At 36.3% G+C, this 27,000-nt stretch overlaps 1 protein-coding gene across 4 annotated transcripts in view; it reads left to right on the top strand.

Annotated features, from left to right (window-relative positions):
- Positions 1–27,000, top strand: part of CALCRL (calcitonin receptor like receptor) — an 88,089-nt gene that overhangs the window by 51,720 nt on the left and 9,369 nt on the right. For all 4 annotated transcript variants that reach the window (XR_009545913.1, XM_060177606.1, XM_007529548.3 and 1 more), the window contains 8 exons: positions 1,678–1,813; positions 2,825–2,935; positions 3,035–3,147; positions 4,355–4,446; positions 17,056–17,182; positions 20,481–20,634; positions 22,894–22,954; positions 23,040–23,106. Coding sequence is in view for 3 of the 4 variants with exons in the window: in XM_060177606.1 (XP_060033589.1) it covers positions 1,678–1,813; positions 2,825–2,935; positions 3,035–3,147; positions 4,355–4,446; positions 17,056–17,182; positions 20,481–20,634; positions 22,894–22,954; positions 23,040–23,106 (861 nt within the window). In the remaining variant the exon portion in view is untranslated. The remainder of the gene's footprint in view (positions 1–1,677; positions 1,814–2,824; positions 2,936–3,034; positions 3,148–4,354; positions 4,447–17,055; positions 17,183–20,480; positions 20,635–22,893; positions 22,955–23,039; positions 23,107–27,000) is intronic.

The following is a 27,000-nucleotide window of genomic DNA, read 5'->3' on the forward strand; positions in this document are numbered from 1 at the left end:
AATAGGCCAACTCCAATTCAAATTCTGCTTAGTGTTTTTCCTTCTGATCTTGTTTTTCAACTTCTGTAACAGACATATAATTTTATTTTTACTTACAGAAGCCTTTCATCTTTTCTCTACTTGGCATTAAAAATATGACTGCAGTTCTCTCATTAGATGCATGAGAAACTGGTAGAAATAATTTTGTGCCCAGAAATAAATTTTCTGTACTGCTTCTTAGCGAACACCACCAGGAGTCAAGCAACAAAATGTTTACACAAAAAAAGTACACATACACAGATACACATACTTGCACACACACACACACACGTAGCATTGTGTTTGGAAAACATTTTCAAGTCCAGGAGCAGTGAAAATATTTGAACTTCTTAGATATTATCTTAGGCAAATAGATTCCTGTTTCTTCAGCTCACACCTCCCCTGAACAAGCCAAAAGACTGCACATGCCAACACTGATTCCTGGCAGGTAGTTCCGCATCAGAGTACCAGCCTCATTCTAGTAATCTGATGAAGGGTGACTGTGTCTATGAATACGTTCAGACTGGGTGCACATCTGCATCTTTAATAAGAATCCAAATAATGCTGGTTGTATCAAATTCTATAAACGTCCTTAGAACAAGAGACAAATGATAATTTTCTCGATGTAGATTTTCATTTACTACTTTTACAGAGCGGTTACGGCACAGTATTGGGAAATAAAAACCAGTCACTGTTAAATTGTGGTCTTGAGTGATATCAGCAACTGAAGGTCACATCAATACTAAGACTTTACTAGCTCACCTTCATGCTAAAGAAGAGAAAATAACAGGTGGGCAAAAAAATGATGAGGTTAGAGAACTAACTACTTATGGAAAATAACACAGTGATTATCTAAAAATGAAGAAGAAATCAGACTGAAGGTTAACACAGGCTTCATATTACAAAACAGGAAAAGCTGTCAGAAATTCAGGTGGAAATGAAGCCTAAAATAGCACAACTAAGTTGGAAGAACATCAAATATATACTTTGTCCAAAACCTTCACTAATATATATACAATAAAAATTCTATTTCCCTCCCCCTCTCTGTCTTCCTCTCCTCTCTCCATTTCTCTCTGTCCTATCTAACAATGATGACATCACTAACAACAACAATAACTACAACAACAATGAAAAAACAAGGGCAACAAAAGGGAAAATAAATAAATATAAAAAAATGTAAAAAAAATCTATTTCCCACATTCAAAATGTACTTCTCATGATTTTAATTATCAGAATATGATAGCATGGCAACAAGTCTTCCCCATGTATCAGATACTTCCCTCTGGCCACTGTATTGTCCTGTCTCACTTTATGATGAAAAAAACAGCTGTAGTGCATTGAATATCTTGCCCATTTTCATAGAGCAGTTGAAAAAAAGTAGACGTAGGTTATAAATAGACTGCTTCGTCTGCATTCTAGGAGCAGATTTTACAGGTTTTCTAGAGCTTGTTATGCCTTCCGTCCAGTTCTGCCCTTGGCAAGATCCTGTTGGGCTCATGAAAATAGACATCGTTGGAATCCTTATCCCAGGGAAACTGGCAAACACTGCCTTTCTTCTGTGACCAGTTTACCATGGAGGATGTATTGCTTTCCACTGTAACAGACTGTTTTCAACAGGCTTTTATAATTCTGAAGATTTCTTATTTTTTAATCTCTTAGAATCTTGTCATAGCAGAACCAGAAGAAGAGAACCCTGATGACTTAAATCAGCTGGGTACTACTAGAAATAAAATCATGACTGCTCAATATGAATGTTATCAAAAGATTATGCAAGACCCCATTCAACAAACTGGAGGTAAGCAGGACTAATTTAAAATGCAATTTGATATTTTTTAAGGGAAACTACGCCACTATGCAGTTATAGCTTCCTTATATCCTTTATTAAAAGTGAGATATTTGCTAGTTTTTCCACTATGTGTGCATTATATTTTTTCAAGATTTGTTTATTAATGACAAGTGAGGAAAGAGAGCCAGCACATCACTGTACCACACTGGGGATCAAACTCAGGACCTCATGAGTATAACTCCATGATTCTAGTCACACCACCCATTCCTGGATCACAACACATGCATTCTAATTATTAATTCAAAAAGATGATTTTATGAAATAATTTATCTTGTTTACTTTAAAAATGCTAATAAAATATGCACAACAGATAATCTCAGCAATAACTTCTGACTACTGGAATTTGTATTTGATGGAAAAATTCTAACACATTTGATGTGATGTTCCATTTTTAGTAGACATTATTTCATGTAAGTGGGAACTCACTATTAGGTGTTTCTATCTTCGTCTACATGGTACTCACCCTTCTTCTTTTAGCTGATCTCACTTAACATGTCTAGGGAGGAAGGGAATGAATTGGGTCCGGGTACAGAGGCCCACAGGGACCCAGTGTCTGATGGTGGAGAAAGACTTGAATGGGTGGCGTGAAGATACTTAACCATGGGAGATGAGAGAGATTGTCAGAAATTCAGGTGGAAATGAAGCCTAAAATAGCACAACTAAGTTGGAAGAACATCAAATATATACTTTGTCCAAAACATTCACTAATATATATACAATAAAAATTCTATTTCCCTCCCCCTCTGTCTTCCCCTCCTCTCTCCATTTCTCTCTGTCCTATCTAACAGTGACAACATCACTGACAACAACAACTATAACAACAATGAAAATAGTTGTCAATAGTGTCAATAGTTGTTCTGTAAGCCATTATTTTTCCCAACAAGTGTGTCAGGGAGGAAAAGAGTTTATAGCTTCATGTATAGCTGGAGGAAGTGACCTGATTTTCTCTCTCCCCATTAGGCCTGTACTGCAACAGGACCTGGGATGGATGGTTGTGCTGGAATGATGTTGCTGCAGGAACGGAGTCAATGCAGCACTGTCCTGACTACTTTCAGGATTTTGACCCATCGGGTAAAAGCAAAAATGTATATGCAAATGTCTTTGACTTTTAGATAATAAACCCTAGGATAACTAAATTACTGTTTTCTCTCCGCCTTTTTAATGTTCCAGAAAAAGTTACCAAGATCTGTGACCAAGATGGAAACTGGTTTAGACATCCAGCAAGCAACAGAATATGGACAAATTATACCCAATGTAATGTTAACACACGTGAGAAAGTACAAGTAAGCATGGCTATACATTGAGATTCCATTTACACAACATATTTGAAATATTAGTTACCCACGACAGTTTTAGAGAAATAGTAGTTCGCATCCCGCTTCATTGTGAGGTGTTTTCATAATATACTTTGAGGATAAAAGTATTCTTTGAAAACAATAAAAAGAGTTCCTTTGAGGAAGTTCTCCTAGTAGCTAATGGTTTGGTTACAAGTCAATGTCTCAGTACCAGACAGGAAGCATATTTTTTAAAAGTATAAGAAAGGGGAACATTTTCATTTAAGGTGGCATTTCTACAATTATCTTTAAGTCTTGTGTTCAGAAAAGTAAGATAAGCTCAGGTAGATTGGACAGTTTGGGACTGTCATTCAGTCATCCTCATTCACATTTCCACTTAGAACACCATGCTTTGAAGTTAAGGTCACTACAGCTTTTTGGGGTAAAGTTGTGAGAGAGCACTTGCCTATATGCACACACACGTGAATAGAAAGGTTCCTTGTCAGGTTTCAATGTGCAAGGACCCAGGTTCGAGCCCCCAGTCCCCACCTGCAGGGGGAAAGCTTTGCAAGTGTCTCTCTCTCTCACCCTCTCTCTCCCTTGCTTCCCTCTCGATTTCTGACCACCTCTATCCAACAAAGATAATAATAATAATAAACCAAAGAGAAAAAGCAGTTTACAACCTATATATAACAAATATGTTAGGTGTGCTAAGTGACAGTGAAAAATGTCTACATCTTCACAATGTAAAACGGTGCTTTTACATTTTACATAACATAGAGCAAATAGAAAGATTTTATCAGAGGACCTAGTAGGGGCTGAATTGTTATGTGGAAAACTGAGAAATGTTATGCATGTACAAACTATCATATTAACAGTCGACTGTAAAACATTAATCTTCCAATAAAGAAAATATATTTTATATAGTTAATGGATGGCTTCTAATTCTTAAATAACAAGCATACCATGATAATTGTAATGCAACTGATAGATTCTTATTATATATGTATATGTATTATGTATATGTATATGTATATGTATATGTATATGTATATGTATATATATCCTTTATGCCAGATAAATTAGTGTTTATTGGTCTGCAAGCTAAATAGTATGATCATCAGATAACAGGATTTTTAAACACAAATTTCTTTAATTTAAATTGTGTGTGTATACATGTATTGATAAGACTCAACTTTTTAAATTCCAATCACAGACTGCACTGAACTTGTTTTACCTGACTGTGATTGGACATGGACTATCTATTGCATCGCTGCTACTCTCACTTGGCATTTTCTTTTATTTCAAGTAAGTACGTTTGGAATTTTTTAATTTACAGATTGCCTTTGACAGTATTGTGTACCTTTGTACCAAATGGTGAGAGACACAAAAACACATTCTTAAAATTGAAACAAAGACTGAGAAAACTCTCTTCACATAATGCCCACAGGTAACATTCTAAGTACTTTTTTCATATTGAGTATGCATGTTGCATATTTGAGACTATTACATGTTCATTATAGGACAGTGGTGAAGAATATACTATCTAAACGGGCCTTTCTGGTCTCAGATCCTACCATTTTCACTGGACTTCTGAGCAGCACAAAATAAATTCACTCATTTCTCTAACCTTCAGTTTCATATGTCACAATGCAAATAGTGCTATCATCAGCATCATGTGATTACTGTAGGAGATCAGATCATATAGAGAGCTATATTTCTATTTACAGTCTTAAAAAGAGTGTGTCTCACTCAGAAAGCACTCCCATTGACACACCTATCTTACTAGAGGACTTATTAGTACTCTGAAAGATTTTTTTTTAATTTTTTAAAAATATTTTATTTTATTTATTTATTTATTCCCTTTTGTTGCCCTTGTTGTTTTATTGTTGTAGTTATTATTGTTGTCGTCGTTGTTGGATAGGACAGAGAGAAATGGAGACAGGAGGGGAAGACAGAGAGGAGGAGAGCAAGATAGACACCTGCAGACCTGCTCCACCGCCTGTGAAGCGACTCCCCTGCAGGTGGGGAGCCGGGGTTCGAACCGGGATCCTTATGCCGGTCCTTGTGCTTTGCGCCACCTGCGCTTAACCCGCTGTGCTACAGCCCGACTCCCCACTCTGAAAGATTTTATAAGAATATTTAGCCTTAATAATGTGTGCACTCAAGTAGGTGTGCCACCTCCTGGCCCCAGTATTTAGACTTGGTAGGCAAGTGATACTTCCCAGTAATGTCTTTAAAATTAAAAAAATGAGTGTCTGAAATATCTAGTTCTTTATACATCAATTTATAAACATTGTAATGTTCATACAGAAAAATTAGTAAATTGCCTAAAAACATTTATTTTGGTTTAGGAACATAATCCAACACTATGGCATAGGACTTGTGTCATAAAATTCACAGAAATCCTGGATTCAATCCCCAGCACTGCCATACATGCCAGAGCTGAGTGCACGGTTTCTTGTTTCTCTTCTACCCATAAAACAAACAAACATTTAAAAATAATTAGTTACTTTAACAATGAAATAAAGAAGTTCACATATGGAAAAGAGGAGAGAGAATCCAGAACACTACTCTGGAACATGTAACACCAAGGTTCAAACCAGAAGCCTCTGGAATGCAAGGTCTGTGCTTTACCATGAAGATATATATGAGTGTAAATTTTAATAAACAGAACTGGCCAGATAACCATTTTTAAAAAAACCTGTGGTTGGGTGGAGGGTAGAGAGCATAATGGTTATGCAAAGAGACTCTCGTTTCTGAGGCTCCTAAGTCCCAGGTTCATTCCCCCCACACCACCATAAGCTGGGTGGAGGGTAGAGAGCATAATGGTTATGCAAAGAGACTCTCGTTCCTGAGGCTCCTAAGTCCCAGGTTCATTCCCCCCACACCACTATAAGCCAGAGCTGAGTAGTTCTGGTTAAAAAAAACAAAACAAAACAAAACAAACAAACCCTTATGGTTAAGTAAATCAATCCAGCCAATAGTTTTGTTGTTGTTGTTGTTGTTGTTTTACCATAGGATGCTACATAGCTTTCTTGATTCTTGAATGCTTCTTAAAGAATTTTAGCTTTTTCCTTTTAGACTTCTTCTTATATGTAATCTTTAGAACCACCTACAAATACAGGAAATGTCACAATTTACCAAGACCAAAACTATCTACTGAATTGGGAAGTAGTAAGACCATGATAAGGCTACTGCCATAGAAGCAGAGAAATTGGAATTACCAGGTGGTAGCGCAGCGGATTAATGCGTGTGGCACAGAGTGCAAGGACCAGAGTAAGGATCTGGGTTTGAGCCCTGGCTCCCCACCTGCAGGGGAGTCACTTCACAGGTGGTGAAGCAGGTCTGCAGGTGTCTCTCTTTCTCTCCTCATCTCTGTCTTCCCCTCTCCTCTCCATTTCTCTCTGTCCTATCTAACAATGACGACAGCAATAACAAAAACAATAATTACAACAACAAAGGCAACAAAAGGGAAAATAAATATTTTTAAAAAATTAAAAAAAAAAAAGAAATTGGAATTACCTTTGCTCTGTTCCTTTCTTTTAATTGTAATTATAATTTTTTTTCAGATGAAAATGATCTCAGGGTCTCTTTAGGAGCGATACAGCCACTAAGAGGCCTCCCTTGGCTAATATTTGCAATCTTTGCTTTTAGGAAAGTATAGGGAATGGGGGCCAGGTGGTGGCGCACCTGGTTGAGCACACATGTCACAATGCACTAGGACCTGGGTTTAAGCCCCTAGTCCCCACTCTCAGAGAGAAAGCTTCATGGGTGGTGAAGCAGGGCAGCAGGTGTCTCTCTCTGTCTCTCTCCCTCTCTGTATCGTCTTTCTTCTCAATAGCTGGCTGACTCTATCCAATATAATAGAGAAAATTTTTAAAAAGAAACAAAGAGAGAGAGAGAAAGGAAGGAATGAAGGGAGAGAGAGAGAGAGAGAGAGAGAGAGAGAGAAACAGTGGAAGAGAGACCACTGACATGCCACTCCGATGTGGTGCTGGGGATTAAACCCAGGGTGTCAAATATGATAAGATGCACATTCTAGGTATGGGGTGAGCTCTCTTTTTGCTCATGCTCTGCTTCTTTACACACCCACAAAAGTTAGCACAGGACCTTGTTCATAATAATAGTCATTCAATAAAACTTTGAGTAAAACAAACTGACTTGGAAGCTCATTTCTGGAATCGGCTTTCCCACGACTTATCTGTGACCTTGAACAGATAAGTTCCCTTGAGTTTGTCTGGTTTCATTGCCTCCATCAACAAAAAAAGGACATTGCAGCAAGTCTCCTTAAAATTCAAATCTTCTGTAGCTTCTAGTAAAACAATGGAGGAGACTCAGCAGGTAGATCAAAGGAAGACCAGGGTCACCTCACAAAACACTGAATTGAATTGTTGATTGAGCATGCTCACCTAGAGGTAGGAGAAACAGAAATTTTAGCTTTCTTTCAACTAACTTGAAAACAACTCCTAGAAGAATTGACGTTTCACATAAAATCATCATCTATAAAAAAAAATGATCAGCGTCTCCTGCCTGTTGCTCAACCCAGTTCCTCAGACTGTAGTTATTCTGTAGTTTATTTTTTATTTAAAAAAAAACAAATTAACTTCCTTTGTTATTGAGAGGCATTGATCCATCTGAATAAAAACCAAGAATCATGGAAAAAGTTGATTTAGGGCACTATTTGATATACATATTTAGAGAAAGAATGGTTTACTACTCATCCATGTTTTAAATCAGAAACAGAGAACATGAAGCACTATTTACCAGATATACTTCAGTTTTATATTAGAGGCAATTAAAGAAGAGAGTCAGAGCTGGAGATAAAAAGAAAGAAAACAAAAAGGGAGGGGAAGAGAGGGACAGAATATTGAGATTTGCCAAGCTCTGAAAGGCAATGACTCTTACTCATAATGATCCTTGGGAAAGCAAAACAGAACTATTTAGATAAAATAAATAAATAAACTTTACCAGAATCAGTTATAAATTATATTTTAATTACTTTAAAATCTGAAATCTTAGCAAATCTTGCTCTTATTTTTAACCTAGAAAAAGTTTCATCTTTGTGTGTGGCGGGGCACAAAAGAATAGATTTAATATTTGACTTTTGTGTGAGGAAAAAAAATGTTTTTATCTTCTCTCAGTTTATCCAGTATTTCATATCCTGATTCCAAACTAATATACAGTCAAGTCAGTGGACATTATATCATTTCTAGGTAGTTAAGATCCCAACTAGAAAACAGAATTTAGAAAAGAAAGTTTATTCTAATAGTATGCCAAAGATTTTTTAAAATTAACTTAGTAAAAAATCCCTATAGAGTTTTTATTTATTTTTTAGGACAAATGAAGATATTGTCACTAAAAAATCTTTTTTTTAAAGATTTTTTAAAAATTTTATTTATTTTCCATTTTGTTGCCCTTGTCTTTTTATTGTTGCTATAGTTGTTATTGATGTCGTTGTTGTTGGATAGGACAGAGAGAAATGGAGAGAGGAGAGGAAGACAGAGAGGGGTAGAGAAAGACAGACACCTGCAGACCTGCTTCACCGCCTGTGAAGCGACTCCCCTGCAGGTGGGGAGCCGGGGGCTTGAACCAGGATCCTTCCGCTGGTCTTTGAGCTTTGCGCCATGTGTACTTAACCCACTGGCATTATGACTGTATCTCATTTTTAGTTTCTTCATTCACCTCTTAAACTAGAGCAATTATAGTGTTTCCCTTTAACCTTTATTTTTTCTCCTAGGAACCACAAGTCAGTCTTTTAATGAAATATAATCAATTATAACTTATTTATTGAAATTCTACATTGAAAGACAAAATCTTATTCTACTAATCATAAACTGATACAGCTATTTGGCATGTTAGAACCTTCAGTAACTAAGATGTTTAAAATATGACACATGGCTGAATTCAGAAATAGTCATTTTCTGTTCCCTAAATAATACAGCTACCCAGTGCCTGCCCAGGCCCCTCTAATTCCTCGACTCTTGTGGTCCATTACAATCATTATATGTTGTTAGGTATTATGACTCCTAACTCTGTTTTGTGCTGTTTTATGCATCCAATGTTCTCCGAAGCATATTTTGCTAACAATAGTTTTTCTTACAATGTTTTATTTGATCACATACATTGAGTCTGTTTCCGGATTAATGAATTTCAATCATTGAACATAAAAAATCCATTTCTCTCACAATAAATATATCAAAGATGAAACATTTCTAATCAATATTGAGATTCTTCATTGGAAAAATTAAAAATATATAGCTAGTGTGATTAGATAATAAAAATATTGCATTTCCACACTGGAATATCAATATTGGATAAGGGAACAGTTTTGAATAAAGATAGTACTAGAAGTAAGATATATAGTCTAACAAACTCAATTTTGCTGTAATTTAACTGATACTACTGTTTATAAAAGAGATTTAGAATTATAGATTCATAAATATTGAAATATAGAAAATGTAAAATTAAAGAATATGCAGTTATTTTAAGTGCTCAATTTCTTATTTAAAGCTATAGATGTAAGGGCCAGCTGGTGGTGCACCTGGCTGAGTGCAACATTGAAGTGCATGAGGACCTAGGTTTAAGACCCTAGTCCCCGACTTCAGGGAGAATGCTTCATGAGCAGTGAAGCAGTGCTGCAGGGATCTCTCTCTGTATGTCCTTTTTTATCTTCTCTTTTTTCTCTCAATTTCTCTCTGTATAGAAAAAAAAATTAAATACTCAAAATAGTAACCCTCAATATGAGTTGAAACATTATTTAATTAATAAATCATGGTCTTTAAAATTAACTTTCTTATTTTTATAACTGAAAAAAAAAATTTATTGGATAGAGACAGCCAGAAAGCCCAAGGGTAGGGGAAGATAGAGAAGGAGAGAGACAGAGAGACACTGAGGTACTGCTTCTCCACTCACTAAACTTTCTCCCTGCACCGCGGGGAGCCCAGGCTCAAACCAGGATCCTTGTGCATTGTAACATTTGCGCTCAAACAGGCGTACCACCACTTGACCCCGGCCCTCAACTGCCTTTATTCTCCACGTCTTTTCTCTTGCTTTACTGCCCCTGAGTATCCCCTAGATTCTAGTTCTCAATCTTAGTTTTCTTTCTAAAATGTTTATAGCACTCTACAGAATTAGAGTATACCTTTTAGGAGTTACTTTAACTTACACTGCCATGAGAGTAACAGGAAGTTAAGCCTTTGTTTCGGCAGTATTAGAAATAGTAAACAACACATTATTATACACCAAAAATGAATACTGAAAGTGTCAAAGATTTATTACTTCTTTAAAAATTTAACATTCCGATTCAAAAGAGTGATTAGTAAGATTGTGGCCTGAGGGGTTTACCTCAATATCATTAAAGTGTAATGCTAATTCAAGAGCTGTTAAAGGAGATAATGAAAATAATTATCTTTATGCACAGAATATTCTTAGGATGCTAAATAGCTAGGGTTGTCATTATATGTTACCTCAAAGATTTCTTCTTCTCCTTTTTTTTTCCTGGAGTGTAAGAACCAGTCTTTTTCTTTTGGTTTCCTGACCACAAGAAGATGAGGAAGAGTGTTTTGTACCAGAGCAGTTCACATGTGGGAGGAAATCATTCACATGCACATGCAAATATTATCTACACATACACATGCGAACGTGTCTGTTACGTGCGCAGTTCACATTGTTGGTTATATTAAATGAGCAACCTTGAAAGGTGTGGGCAGGGGAAGGAGGAAAACAGAGTTTCCCTTCTAGAGGGACTTGTCCTAATCACCATGGCTGAAACACTTTTCTAATCTGATTAAATGAATCAACCTGCAGTTTCCAATTGAGACTGATTAATGGTGTTTATGTATTTTCTATAGCAAACATACCCAGATGATTCTTTAAACTCAGGGTGTCAGAGCAGTTTGTTCTTTTAATGCATTATTTTTATCACTGTTAATTTTTTTTTTTTTTACAGTATTTAGATTAGCTGGAACTTTCCTCTAGAATACATGGTTAGTGCTTTCTTGGGAAAAGATCTGGGTATTTGAAAATTAAATTACATGAAACAGACGGAGAAATTAATGTCTTATAGCCTGAATTAGCCTTATGTAATTTAACTGTATTTGTTGACCTATACTGCAAGGCTAATTGTGCTCAAGAATTGTACTGAGGAAAGGAGTTTAAGAGTTTCCACCTCACGTCACAACCTAACTAGAAAACAAATATTTTGTCCATGCTCTAAAACTTTGAATAGAACAGAATAACGCTTGAGGGTCATGGTGTTGATGAGAGTGTTGAATTGTAGGCAATTCATGGAAGGTTGAAATGCCTTAAGAAGGTAATTTAGGCTGTTTGACTTACTAATATTCATTATATGAAGTTGTCTTTCTGATGCTGAATTTTTGTGTTCCCTAATGAAGTGCTGATGGCTTGCTGCTGTATTATCTAAATACATGGGCAGTTTTACATTAGTGAGCTAAACTTTGATGTTATTTCATTATTTGCTACAGGAAACCATTAAAGACCTTAATTAAAATTAACTGTGTTGGAAGCCAGGCAGTGATGCAGCGGGTTAAGCGCATGTGGTACAAAGCGAAAGGACCAACTTAAGGATCCTGGTTGGAGCCCTCAGCTCCTCACCTGCAGGGGAGTCGCTTCACAGGCGGTGAAGCAGGTCTGCAGGTGTCTGTCTTTCTCTCCCCCTCTCTGTCTTCCCCTCCTCTCTCCATTTCTCTCTGTCCTATCCAACAACAATGATATCAATAATAACTACAACACAACAATAAAATAACAAGGGCAACTGAAGGGGAAATAAAGAAATAAATATTTTAAAAAAGAAAAAAATTAACTGTGTTTAAATATTAATATAGATCTTTCACAATGGATTTGACTTTATTGCTAACCATTAGGTGTGCTTTACCAATCATTTAACTTTCAAGTCAATCCTATGAAGTATTACTGATATCCCTATATTACACATGAAATAGCCGAGGCTTAGTTTTTAAATAACTTTTACAAAGTCCTACTGTCAGTATGTGGTGCAAATTCACTCTCTGCATTCACATTCACTCTGACATCTGACTTCAATGCTATGTGCACTTGACTTTCTGCTTCTAATTGTTCCAAAAGAGAATTGAAAGGTGTAGCTATATTACAATAGAAGCAGAATGGTTTTTTTGTTGCACATTTCCACTTCACTGCCTCTAAAACCTTGTTTGTTGCAGTTACATATTGTAATAGTATTCCGTAATAATTACACGTTAAGGAGATGAAATGGAACAAGTCCAGACCCATAAGCCACGTTTTCTATTCTGTGGTTACGCTTGAATAGAAAAGGATATTATGACATTTTTAAAAAGGCAGAGAGAGATTTTTATAAAGCATTTACCAAACTTATACAATGATTGTTTTAACATTGTGAATAGAGCACATTTAAGAATTTGGAGGAGGTGAAATTAAATACAGGTTAACATTTGAAAGTATATCCAAGTTTTCTTGTTTTCTTTTTTTTGGCCAAGTATGTTTGGTTTCCATTCACAGGCTGATTTTATTTGTACCAATGTACTTACATGTGTTAATGAATGTGCTTAGAAGAAAACAATATGCACCAGTGGAAACAAACTAAACATTTTTTACCACTAGACATTGATAGCAAGCACATGTTAGATAATATCTCTGTCTCAAATTGCACAGAAACTAGAGGCTAAAATGGACTGGAACTAAAGGAGTAGTCTGCACTGTAGATAGTAAGGCATGTTAATACTATGCAACACGGAGTGATTGGGACAGTGTCCAGTTGATTATAGCAATAATTAAACTAGACATTGAGATTTCAAAAACAAATATTTCTTTCAATTTATATAGGATGGGTTAACAGTCTTGACCATTATTTGAATAATTTTGTGAAAGCTCAAGTTCTGTCCTTAATGATGTGATTTAATGTCCTCTTAGGTATTTATTTGACTTAGAAGAAGTTAAATATTTCATTATTGATAATAGAACTTTGTTATCATTTCAAGAAAATGCTCATAATTGGAGTGAAATGCAAGTGAAATGCAGTATATCCTTTTACTGCATAGCATTAGAATGAAAATTATTTACTTATTTAAGACTTTATTTCCAAAGCTTTACCACTGCACCATCTCCCAGACCACAGACAATTTATTATTATTATTATTATTATTTTGATTTTTTTTTTGCTCTCATGATAATCACATATTTAGAAGATAAGGAAACAGCAGTTCATTTAAATTTTTCTTCCTTTCTCTTTCCTTTCCTTCTTTCCTTCCTTCCATCCTTCCTCCCTTCCTTCCTCCCTCCCTCCCTTCCTTTCTTCCTTTCTTCACTGTTCAGCTCAGGTTTATGCAGTTTCAAAGGGGTGACCTGAAACCTCAGAGCCTCAGGCATGAAAGTCTTTTTGCATAACCATTATGCTATCTCCCTGACCCACCATTTTAGTGACCTTAGCTATCAAGATTGAGATGGAAATACAGTGCTAAGAAAAGGGAATTTTGTCCAGAAATATAGTCAGTCATAGAGAAGAGACGGGGATGTAAGTGTATACAGGAAAATTAGACTTCTTTTCAATTTTCACAATTATTTATTTTACTTCCAAACTTTTCACATGTGAATATTAAAAGTATCATGTTCACAATATAAATATTATTTATGTTATGTCCCTTAATTTAATATCTTTCAGTTTTTCTATCATGTATTGCTATTTTTTAAACCTTCTATAATGCTAGTTTTCCATAATTCCAGTTAAAAAAATGTTTCTGATTTGTTGTCAAAGCAGATTCAGTATTTTGGTCAAGATTTGAAAAATTATGAAATATATGTATATCTCTATGTTCTTTGTTCCTTTTTTGTTTTTATCAGAGCACTGCTCACCACTGGTGGTTTATGATGGCCTGGGGGATTGAAAATGAGACTTTGGAGCCTCAGACATGAGTCTCTTTGGATAACCATTATGCTACCTACCCCTGCCCCCACATCAATTTTTTAAACAAAGGATCTGGACATAAGTATGATAAGCAGTAGAGAACAAAAAAGCTCAGTTAAGGAAAACATTTTTTCCTTTGATAGTAGCTGAGTTATTTCAGTTATATTACCAAAAAAAAAAAAAAGTACTTATTTGCATGGGTAAGCAGATATGCTCTAAATAATAGTTCACAGTATACATACACAGATTCAGTCCAGTGCATGCATTTTAAAATAAGACCATCAGGGAGTCTGGCGGCAGCGCAGCGGATTAAGCACACATGGTGCAAAGCGTAAGGACCAGCGGAAGGATCCCGGTTCAGCCCCGGGCTCCCCACCTGCAGGGAAGTCGCTTCACAGGCGGTGAAGCAGGTCTGCAGGTGTCTGCCTTTCTCTCCCCCTCTCTATCTTCCCCTTCTCTCTCCATTTCTCTCTGTTCTATCTAACGACATCAACAACAACAATAATACAACAACAATAAAAAAAGATCATCAGTGCAAATCTTATATGTTCATATTGTTATAATATCACTAGTATGGAACAGTGATACATTATGATAAGCCAACATAATGCAATTCGAAAAGAGCTTTTTACTAGAGCTCTTCACGTATTCATTATTTTCTTGTGGCATTTTATTGAGGTGGAACCATTGTTGCCTCAATCTTGACTTAGATAATGACAGAAACCATGTCACTGTATTGTTCAGATATTTCAAAAATCCTTCTCTACATGTTTTCTATTTTCTGTAGCTTATATATTCTTTATGCAGCAAATGTTATATAAACTCTGTACTTTGCTGTCTATCTGCCTCTACTCCATACAAAGCAAAATCAAGGCCAACTGAAGACTCACTCGTATGAAAACTAGTTCTTAGCTTGTTTCTAGTTTGAAGGACTGCAGTTGGACTTCACACACTTACTAGCATACGGGTACTTTATACTCACCCAGTTCTACAGAATTTATACATTCAATATCCACATATGTTGATATGGACTGAATTCCAGATTTTTCTAAAATACCAGATCTATTTGTAGAATTACAAACCTATAAGAAGAGGAAGTTTCAAAGACACAATGGTCTAAGCATTGTATCCTTAAACATAGATAGCCTTAGCATTTCAGTTCAACTCTAATAAACTAGGTACATAATCTATTCAGAATAAGGTGACATAGTTATAAAATTCAATGTCAATATTTAAAGTTTCTAAAGTGTAAATAGTTGATTTGAGAGCTATAGATCTTATCTAATTAACCATGTAATTGCATACTTTTGTAAAAATACAAAATGAGCTTTTATATATCTCTACTGAAACAATTTCTCCTAACTTACTGCATGTTTCCATTATCTTAAGTAGTCAGCATTTTCTTAGCCAGAGCACTGCTCAACTCTGGTTTATGGTTGTCTGAGAGATTAAACCTGGAAGTTCAGGCCCTCAGGAAGTCTTTATGCTAGCTCCAATAAGCTACCTCCCCCAACCCCTAGTAGTATGTTTTTAACGGTATTTTTTCTATTCTTTTAAAACATTACCATAGAGGGCTGTGGTAACCTTTATGGGTCTGAGTCCCCCCGCACCCCTGGTTCCCCACACCATGCTGATTGCACTGAGGAAGCTTCACAAGTGATGAAGCAGGTCTGCAGGTGTATATCTTTCTCTCTCCTTCTATATCTCCCCCTTCCCCTCTCAATTTCTCTCTGCCCTATCAAATAAAATGAAAGAAAGGAAAAGAGAGAGAGAAAGAAGGAAAAAAGAATGAAATTAAGAAAGAAAGGAAGAAGAAAGAAAGAAAGAAAAAAAGAAAGAAAGGAAGGAAGGAAAGAAGGAAGGAAGGAAGGAAGGAAGGAAGGAAGGAAGGAAGGAAGGAAGGAGAAAACTTGGGGAAAGTGGCCACTGGGAATGGTGGATTCATAGTGCTAATATTGAGCCCAGGGATAACCTTGTGGCAATAAAAATAGAATAGAATAAAATAAAATAAAACTTTACCAAGAACCTTTAAATAACAGCTTCATTTAAAAGACATTACTAGACTTTATCTTTGAGGATAAATAAGGCCTTCGTATGAACAATCTTGTAGCATAGATGTAAGATCAACCTGAAGGCTAACATGACGTTTTATCTGCATGAAATCTGTAGTCAGTTCTGTTTTCTGTAAGAAGATTCTAATAAAAGGTGATGCTACTTTTATATCATATATATTGCTAGGTCAATAAACAGTTTTAGTAGAGCTCAAGAGTCGGTTCTAAGGGTATATTTTTATTAAATTATCTTTTCTGAAAACATTGCTCTCTTTCCCATGGTTGGTCTGCATAATCACCATCACTAGACATGGGCCATATAAACAGAACTAATTATGGGCTGGAATAAAAAAAGTCTTCTCTGGGTGAAAGTCTGGCAGGCAGATCCAAGGCATTAAAACTAACGTGTGTGTGTGTGTGTGTGTGTGTGTGTGTGTGTGTGTGTGTGTGTGTGACTACAAAGGGAGAGAGGCAGAGACATGAAGAGAGAAAGACATCACAGCACATAAGTTTTCCCTCTCCAGGTAGAGGTTAGATTTGAACCTGTGTTGTTTGAATAGCAAAACGAACATCTTCCAGGTAAGCTCTCTTGTCAGTTTAGCTTTTTGATTTTTTTTTTTTATCAGTTGTCTTAGTTCACTGAATATGTCCCTACATTTTCAGAAGTAATTAATATATTAATCATGCCAAAACTTAACATATTCATACACAATACCAAGAAGAGATCATTTTCCATTCCCACATATATCTACCTCTATATGAGTGATGAATTTGTCTCCTTTGTAAGAAATTATAATTTTTCCTTAAGGTTTCATTAAAAAAGAGTTCTTTCAAATTCAAGCCAAATTTTATGAATCAGAGATGCATTTTACTAGAATTGTTATTCACAACAGGAGATTGCTGCTTGATTGATGATGTCAGCTTACTCTGGTTTCTCTTACCTTTTAGGAGCCTAAATTGCCAAAGGATCACCTTGCACAAAAACCTGTTCTTCTCATTTGTTTGTAACTCTATTGTGACAGTTATTTATCTCTCTGCAGTAGCAAACAACCAGCCCTTAGTGGCCACAAATCCTGTAAGTAAGGCGATGTTTTGCACAGACAGAACTTTGGGGGTGGGCACAATGTTGGAACCATATCTTGTAATTTTGTAACCTTATAAATCATTATTAATCATAGATTTTAAATGGCTTAAAAAGAAAGAAAAACAAACAAAAGATAAAATGTGGATACCAATGTCGATTTTGTTTATTAACACATGCAGAAATCTATTATGCAATATTAAGTAAATTAGTTAATTTAGTCAAAATTTACCAGTTTAATCTTTCCACATTTACTTGCCTACTACAATAATCTCGAATAGTTCCACACTGTGTCACTAAAGTTCTGTGTCCCGACTTTTCCTACAATAATCACTGTAGTTCTCACAAAGTCTTCGTCTGTTTTCTTGTTTTTTTCCTTTTGCAAATTCATGCATTTCAATTCTCTAGTATCCACAATCTTATATATAATATATATCACTTACTTAACATATATTATATAAGTGCTTAGAATATACTATGTAGTTAATGTGTTAGATTAAAATTTGTTGGCATTTCTTAGTACCATTGGGGGAGAAAGGTGATGTTTTGCTACTCAGCACAAGAAATTGATGGGGGACCGGGTGGTGGCACACCCAGCTGAGCACCCATGTTTCAATGTGCAAGGACCCAGGTTTGAGCCTCCTGTCCCCACCTGCAGGGGGAAAGCTTTGTGAGTGGTGAAGCAAGGATGCAGGTGTCTTTTTTTTTTAATTTTGTATTTATAAAAAGGAAACACTGACAAAACCATAGGATAACCATAGGATATTGGATTCATTCTGTGTCTGAATTCTGCTCTTTGAGGAGTACAAAAGGTCACGTGGCGACACAACATTTACTCAGCTAAGCTGCAAAGTGAATCAAAACATCTAACTCTGTAGTAAAAAGAAAATGGTGAAAATATAAAAATATCATTTGAAGCATATTTCAATTCATTTTTTGCCATAATATTGCTTTTTAATAAACCTAGAAGTTGAAAATCCAATTCCATGTAAATATTTTAAACTCTACAGATAAAAAAACTGAAAACTGAAGTCTGTGATGTATAGATAATGTAGTTGAGTAACTTGATTTTAAGAAATCATTGTTAATGTATAACTGACATCAAAATACTTTATATAATGTAATATCACATATACTGATCATGTATTTAATGAAAAATAGATTTAATAAATATCAGTAAAAAGATATTGTGTGTAGTATAAAAATAGAGTTATAGGACCTGTTTCTTTCATTGATGTGATGTGAATAATTTCAAATCACTTAGCTTCTCCAATATTCTGCTTTTCATCTATAAATATTAATGTTTTACGGAAACATTTTAGAATTAAGTAATGTGCAGAAATATGTTAGCTGGCTCCCATTCACATGTTACTATTAACATTCATTGATAAAACAATATTTATTTTCCAGTTTCTTTATTTTCATCCTTACGGTAAAAATCACTACTGCTTATTGAGTTCTGTACAGGGAATGAGAGCTGGTGGGAGTAGTGGCCTTATATTTCAGAAATAGCTTTTCTTCTTGTTCAAAATATTCTTGTTCAAAAAGTAAAATGTATGTCTCACTCATTGTTTTCCTAACCCTATATGTGAACCTCCATCTTCCTGTTTTTTTGGTTTTTTTTTTTTTTTCAGAACAGAGAAAGTGGATATTTCAGGAAAAGGGGAAGGAAATTCCTCATTTTTTTGTACCTACATAGAACCCCAAGACCACATACTTGAATAAAATAACATGTAGGTCCATTGCATGACTATTGCAAAGGTATTTGCACAGATGTCATGTGTAATATTTTCCAACTATTTAATATTTTTCATGAATTGCTTTTTGAATTACTAAAATTTTCCTGACTGAATGAGAGAATAGAGTTTATGAAAAAAAATAATTGAAATAAAACAAAAATTGCCAGCTAGTTAAAATAGATGTAAAATCATTCACATGTGACTACTTTATAATAATATTACATAGTAACTCAAAAAAATACAAGGAACTATACATCCACTAAATGCAAATTTGAGTGCTAACATATTCCCCAGAGGTATTCCATTATAAATCTTTGAAGTTCTTGGTTAGAAATTTTATAATGAGAATTTTAAATAAAAATAAAATAAAGTGAATGCAGGTGAGACTGCATAATGGTTATGCAAAAAAAACTTTCCCAGCACCATCATAAGCCAGAGCTGAGAATTTCTGTGTCATTTCTGTTTTCCTTTCTCTCTCTCTCTCTCTCTCTCTCATTATATCTATTTTTAAATTTTTATTTATAAAAAGGACACACGGACAAAAACCATAGGATAAGAGGGGTACAACTCCACACAATTCCCACCACCAGAACTGCATATCCCATTCCCCCCCCACCCCCCCCGTAGCTTTCCTATTCTTTATCCCTCTGGGAGTATGGACCCAGGGTCATTATAGGGTGCAGAAGGTGGAAGGTCTGTCTGGCTTTTATAGCTGCTTCCCCACTGAACATGGGCGTTGACAGGTTGATCCATACTTCCAGCCCATCTCTCTCTTTCCCTAGTGGGGCGGGGTTTTGGGGAAGCAGGGCTCCAGGACACATTTGGTGGGGTCGTCTGCCCAGGGAGGTCCAGTTGGCATCCTGCTGGCATCTGGAACCTGGTGACTGAAAAAAGGTTAACATACAAAGCCAAACAAATTGTTGACTAATCATGAACCAAAAGGCTGGAATAGTTCAGATAAGGAGTTGGGAGGGGTGGTTCTCTGTTTTTTAGATAGCTAGTAGGCCTATTTTAGTTATATTCCAAAAAGCCCATGACTATACTAGTTTTTTTTTCTTTTCTTTTCTTTTCTGAGCCTGACATCTGTTATGCAGGTGGATCCAAGTTATTGTCTAGGGAGATGATGTCATGGCTGGCAGAAGGACCAGAAAGCTGGATCAGGGAAGAGAGTAGCTCCCAAATATGGGAAAGGGGTATAAACATTGTTGACTGTAAACTCCATTGATTTGATGTGATCTGGGGCCCATATTCAGCTAAGGAACCTATGTGACCTCTGCACCCCTGTAGATCTGAGCTCACATTCTGTGGTCATGAGTAGGAATGTTCCAAGCTGCCCCAATATCAGGACACATACCTTCCTCAGGTGGAACATAGAGTATGTTGCCCAATCCTTAGATATTTTTAAAAGATAAATACTGGCACTTTTCAAATCTGAATTGTTAGTGTATAAGATTGTTTGTAGAGAGAAAATTCTATGTTGTTTAACAAATAAAGCTAGACTATAGCATTCCATGTGTGCTCATAACTATGAATGATTCTTCATTTTCTTACAGGTTAGTTGTAAAGTGTCACAGTTCTTTCATCTTTATCTGATGGGCTGTAACTATTTTTGGATGCTTTGCGAAGGCATTTACCTGCACACACTCATTGTGGTAGCTGTGTTTGCTGAGAAACAGCACTTGATGTGGTATTATTTTCTTGGCTGGGGTAAGTGCCATACATATACCTGTTGATTAATTTTATTAAGAAAGCTTGTGAACCAGGTGATGGTGCGTGTGGTTGAGTTTACATATTAGAGTATGCAAGGACCAGGGTTCAAACCCCAGGTCCCCACTTACAGAAGAAAGCTTCATGAACAGTGAAATAGTATTTCAGGTCCTCCTCTCTCTCTCTCTCTCTCTCTCTCTCTCCCCTATCTTCCCTCTCTGTTTCTACAAGAACAAAAGGAAGAAAGAAAGGAGAAAATAAAGAGAGAGAGAAAGAAATGAAGAAATGAAGAAAGGAAGGAAGGAAGGAAGGAAGGAAAGAAGGAAGGGAAAATCTAGCTAACTTGTAAAGGATGCAAAGTTCTTGTGTAATAAAAATTAACTTATTAAAACTTATTAACCGTTTAAAATTATTATCAAAGACCAACAAAATCACCTACCTTGGTGGAATGCCTCTTGTTTTCCTGCTCATAACCCAGGTTTAAGTCTAACACCCACTATACTTAAGGATACTATGATATCTTTCCCTTTCTTCTTCTATCCCTCTTTCTTCTTCCTTTTTATCTGAAGAGGTCTGGAGCTGTGATATCCTAGCATGCATATATATATATAAGAATCTAAAGATGAAATCTTTTCATCAATGTACATACTAGCTCACTGTTTTCAGTAAACCCACAATTACCAGTCAATTGATAAAACAATATCTTTTCATTTTTACATTTCAATGTGTATCTTGGCTGAAGCTGTGATGATGAAGAGAAAAGAAATAGATTCATAAAAAAAAAAAAAAGAAAAAGAAATAGGGGGTCGGTTGGTAGCGTAGTGGGTTAAGCGCACATGGTGCAATGTGCAAGGACCGGCGTAAGGATCCCAGTTCGAGCCCCCGGGTAGTGAAGCAAGTCTGCAGGTGTCTTTCTCTCCCCATCTCTGTCTTCCCCTCCTCTCTTGATTTCTCTCTGTCCTATCCTACAACAATGACAGCAATAACAACAATAATAATAGTGACAACAACAAGGGCAACAAAAATGGGAAAAATAGCCTCCAGGAACAGTGGATTCGTAGCGCAGGCACCGAGCCCCAGCAATAACTCTGGAGGCTAAAGAAAGAAAAGAAAGAGAAAGAGAATCGTGAATTTAGTATCTGTTATTTTCACAGTTTGGAATCTCCTTTTTTCTCACATGTACAATTAGGACATTGACTTAACCAACAGTGAAGTTCCATTCTAAAAATGCTTCTTTAAAAAAAATATTGCCAACTTTGTCTTAAGAGTGAAAGAGTTAGTATTTGAATAAAAGCCTGCAAAACAGTTTTCATGCTGCCTTGTTAGATGAAGTAACTGAAATACTGCACAATAAAAAAATTCTGGAAATAAATTCAGTTTCCTAAGTTCCAGAAATATAACTTTTCTATCTAATGATGTATCAGTGATCAACGTATGGATCCAGTCACATAAATGACATTGCATGTGTGTGTGTGTTTATACCACCTGATTACCTTTATTTACTTATTCCAGATTTGAAAAAGCTGACTTAAAAGAGTCAAAACAGGCACAATGTCTGAGTCACAGACCTTCTCTTCTGTCCTTCTCATCTTTACATTGTCTGAATTCCTCCCACATCTGATCATCTACCAGAAAATGGCCAGTTTTATCTCATAAAAAATAGATGGGGAGTTGGGTGGTAGCACAGCAGTTAAGCACAGGTGGCGCAAAGCCAAGGACCTGTGTAAGAATCCTGGTTGGAGCCCCCGGCTCCCCACCGGCAGGGGAGTCGCTTCACAGGAGGTGAAGCAGGTCTGCAGGTGTCTGTCTCTCCCCCTCTCTGTCTCCCCCTCCTTTCTCTATTTCTCTCTGTCCTATCCAACAACAAAGACATCAATAACAACAACAATAATAATTACAACAATAAAAAAAACAAGGGCAACAAAAAGGGAAAATGAATAAATAAATATTTTTTAAAAATCTTTAAAAATATATAGAGATGGACACATGGCCTAGGTTTTAGCACTGCATTGAAAAACATAGGCTCTGAAGTCCACTAATTCATAATTGTTGCTATTAGGAGAAAGCATATATACACAAATCAGAAAATATAAACACCTAGTAGCTACCATACTTACTGCCTGACTATACAGACAATGTTCACGCAATAAGCATATAGTTGTCAAGTGACTTTATTCCTAGAGTATCTGCGACTCTTACTTTAGATTTGTGTCTACAGAGAAGCCAGCCATTTATTTTCCTTCTCTTTGCTGCTTACAGGATTCCCACTGATTCCTGCTTGTATGCATGCTGTTGCCAGAACTTTGTATTACAATGACAAGTAAGATAACTTCATTTTCTGATATCTTCTGGAACTAAATAAAAGGAAAATCTTCAGTATTATTTCTTTGCTTACCCCCCCCCAGCTGCTGGATCAGTTCTGACACCCACCTCCTCTACATTATTCACGGTCCAATTTGTGCAGCTCTGTTGGTACGTAGATATCATTCCTCCATTTTCATTATTGGTTCTGTTTCATCTTGTTTCCTCAATCACCAAGCCTGTCACATCCTTCAGCAACCCCGAAGACAGCAATGATATCCTTAGCTGTGTTGAAACGAGCACGCTAAAGAAGGAAGGCGGGAAGGGATAGAGAGGCCGCTGGGGACCCAGTGCCCAATGGTCAGGAAGGCTTGACTGGAGTGGTGTGCACACACCTCTCAAAGGAAGATAAATTATACACAGGTGATATAGTAACTCTATTATATACCACGATTTCCCCAATAACGTGGTTTGGAAAAATAAGTAAGTGAATAGCATGATAACTAGACTTTAAGGAAGTCGCACAAAAAAAAGCTGTGTAAAGGAAATTATTCCTAAGGGATGGCAAGGTAGTTGCCAAGGGAGAGTTGTTTTCTTGGCTTGTCCCGAGAAGGGGATAGGGCACTGTGATTGCACTCAGGTGAGCACAGCATCGTGTCACTCTGCAGCGGCTTTTGACCAAAGTAGAGAATCACAGTCATTGCCCAAACCACAGTCCAGCAGGAAGACGAGAAAGGAGATGGACTATCCCAGCTTCTCCTTCTTCACACTCTGATTTCTTGGTTCCTTCAACGGGCCACACACAGCCATATCAAGAGTGGAGAAAAAACTGCCTTCAAGAGTTGCCTCCTGGGGGCAGAGCACAGAACAGAGAAAAACAGAAAACAAGTTCAGGAGGGAGGGGTGGTAAACTGGAAAAGCCTTAACATGTATATCTGGAAGGAAGGAAGAGCATACCAAAAATCTTTAATTTCAAAAAGTTTCTTGCTTACACTGTTTCTTACTATTATGATCATCGTTGAATTTAAATGTTCCGAGTGGACACTGTGATCATGGTCGCAGGGAAACAGAAGTCATATTCCACACTTTCATTACATTGTATGAAAAATAAATGAGTTCAAATGAACTCACTTTCTTTCATAGAAAATTAGAGGGCTGTGGAGACAGCATAATGGTTATGCAAAAGGTTTTCATGCCTTAGGCTTTGTGTGCCCAGATTCAATCCCCAGCATCACTAGAAACCAGAACTGAGCCGTGCTTTGGTCTTTCTCTCTGTATCTATCTCATTAAAACAAAATAAATAAAATTTTAAAAATAAAGAAAATTGGAGACAAGAATATATTTATAGTCTCTAGAACTATAATTATAGGTGATGTTAAATTATATATATATATATATATATGTAGAGATGACATGTTTTTCAGTCAAAATTCAAAATTTAAAGTTTTAATGATCCTTGTTTAAAGAAAGGCTCTTCTTCATAACAATTATTCTTATAGTATTTTGCTGCATTTTCTAGTTCCAGTTTAGTGTATGGTAATATTAGGATATACCAGGTATACCACTGATAAGACATTCTCAGGTAGATTTTCTTTACCTTGTCCCCTATACATTTTCGAGAAATATGTCACACATATAAATACCTCGCAATGTGGTGTAAGGGTTAAATGAGATACAGCCTGTTATCTGATCAACATAGTGCCTTGAGTCTAATAGTTACAAAAATACTTTTACGTCTTTTCCTTCACTTGAGATTTCTACAGGATAACTTTATTCTGCTCAAACATATTATGATGCATTCTTTTAGGTCACCCAGAAGCTTACCAAGCAAATACAAAGCAAATTTTCATTACAAGACATCAGTCTCTACAGAGGGATGCTTGATTCAAATACCAAAGTAATGAGCAGTTCAAAAAAATAAATAAAGCAAGAAATGACAAATGAATAATGTTATAGTAACGAATGCAATCCCTGACAAAGCTTGTCCACATCAACTCAGGAAGCAAAGTAAATGATGGAACTAGGGCAGAAGAATACACAGGAATAGAATCCACTAAGCTGCTTAGAAAGAAAGGAAATGAAAATCCACAATCTTTTAATGAAACTTCTTCCATCTTCTTGACCAAAAAACAGGGGATGGGGTGGGTCCATAACCAATTTTATACCAGAATAAATTATTCTGTCCTTGTTGAAGCTCTAGGGCCAACTTCATTGGTCCTGGGTAATTCCAAGCTCAGGGGATGGGCTCTGAAAATTGTTTATAGGGTCACATGCATTTGGCTCATTTTTATAAATAAAATATTTCAACCACAATCAGTTTCTTTTCATACAAACTTCCTCTGTCACATTTCCCCTTGAGAAGAGTGGCATTGGTGGGGTTACAGTATTCTTTCTTTCTTTTTTTTAAATCTGTTACAGGGAAGTCACAAGAAGATATGTTTTAATCAGAGATATTTAGGCCATGTCAGTATGTAGCTAAGTGATTGATGGTTGTTCTAGTATGAGAATGGTTTCCAAGAATCCTACAAGAATCTTACTACCGATGTGCTGATTCACATTGATTGGTATTGAAATACAAGTGGTTTTTTTTTTTTTTCCGTTCCTCTTGTTTAGTGTTCTCTTATTCAGATATTGCTCACCTGAAATCTCCATGGAATATTTGTATTATGTAGACTTTAAGCAGATGGAAGTGTTTGCAAAAGATAAAGGACACTATCTAGTTTCACATTTAAATCAAGGCCTGCCATTTCAGAGAAACATTTTTTTTTTTTACCTGCAGGGTTATTGCTGGGGCTTGGTGCCTGCACTATGAATCCACTGCTCCTGGAGGCCTTTTTTCCCCCTTTCGTTGCCCTTGTTGTTTATCATTGTTGTTATTGCTGTTGTTGGGTAGGACAGAGAGAAATGGAGAGAGGAGGGGAAGACAGAGGGGGGAGAGAAAGACAGACACCTTCAGACCTGCTTCACTGCCTATGAGGCGACCCCCCCCCAGCAGATGGGGAGCCGGGGGCTCGAACCGGGATCTTTGTGCTTTCTGCCATGTGTGTTTAACCTGCTGCTCTACTGCTGGCCCTCCAGAGAAACATTTTTGCATTTATTTTCATACAATGAGGTTCTAAATTGCAGTATTACTACTGGTTTTTAAGAAATAAATTTATGACTTTGCATGTAAGATCATAAAACATTTTCATTCTAAATTTATATACAAATACAATACATTATTCTCTTTTCTTCTATTGGTTATGTATTTTTCATTTCATTAAAAGTGTTGAAAAAGCAATGGATGCTTAAGTAGGTACTACAGTAGTAATGGGGAAATAAGAGCTGACATGTTGTATTGCCACATGTCACGCTTACACCTGTTACAATGGTTTATTCTGTTGTGGTCTTCAGCAGAGACATTCCTGTGTCTATAAATATGTCACTTGTCTTAGATGTCTTTTCATCAGGATATATTGAGCATCATATTTTTGAGGTATATATTTCACTGAATGCTCTATGAATAGGGGCTGCTTTTATGCTCAGTTATTTTTTATATGACATGCCTTCCATCATCCAATATGTCATCTGTGGATCATGTTATACTATACAAGGCACTAATCATTAGTCTGTTAAATTATGTCAATATAAATTCCATATTACAATGGGTTATAGCTGAATTTTACATTATTAAACAAAAAACACAGATACTAGGTGCTAGACTCAAAACAAATAAAAGGGATGGAGAATGGTAATAACTCCTAAGGAACTATTCTGGAATTAATACATATAATAGAAAGAATCGGAAAAGTGATAATACTCAAAGATACTGACTTGGTGAGTAGAAAAAATTGGGTGGAACTAGAATGCATCATATTAAGTGAGATAAGCCAAAAAGAGAAGGACAAATACCGAATCATCTCACTTATAAGTGGGACCTAATAATTAGGGGCGGGGAGGGAGACAACAAAGTGAAACATGAACCAGGTACGGCATCAAAGCAAGGGACTCTGGGGAAGGGGGCTGTGGAGGGGTGGACGAGAACTATGGGGGTGGGGCATGAAGAACTGATATACATGTGACAGT

This window comes from Erinaceus europaeus, chromosome 18 (genome assembly GCF_950295315.1).
Source record: "Erinaceus europaeus chromosome 18, mEriEur2.1, whole genome shotgun sequence".
Taxonomy (NCBI): Eukaryota; Metazoa; Chordata; class Mammalia; order Eulipotyphla; family Erinaceidae; genus Erinaceus; species Erinaceus europaeus.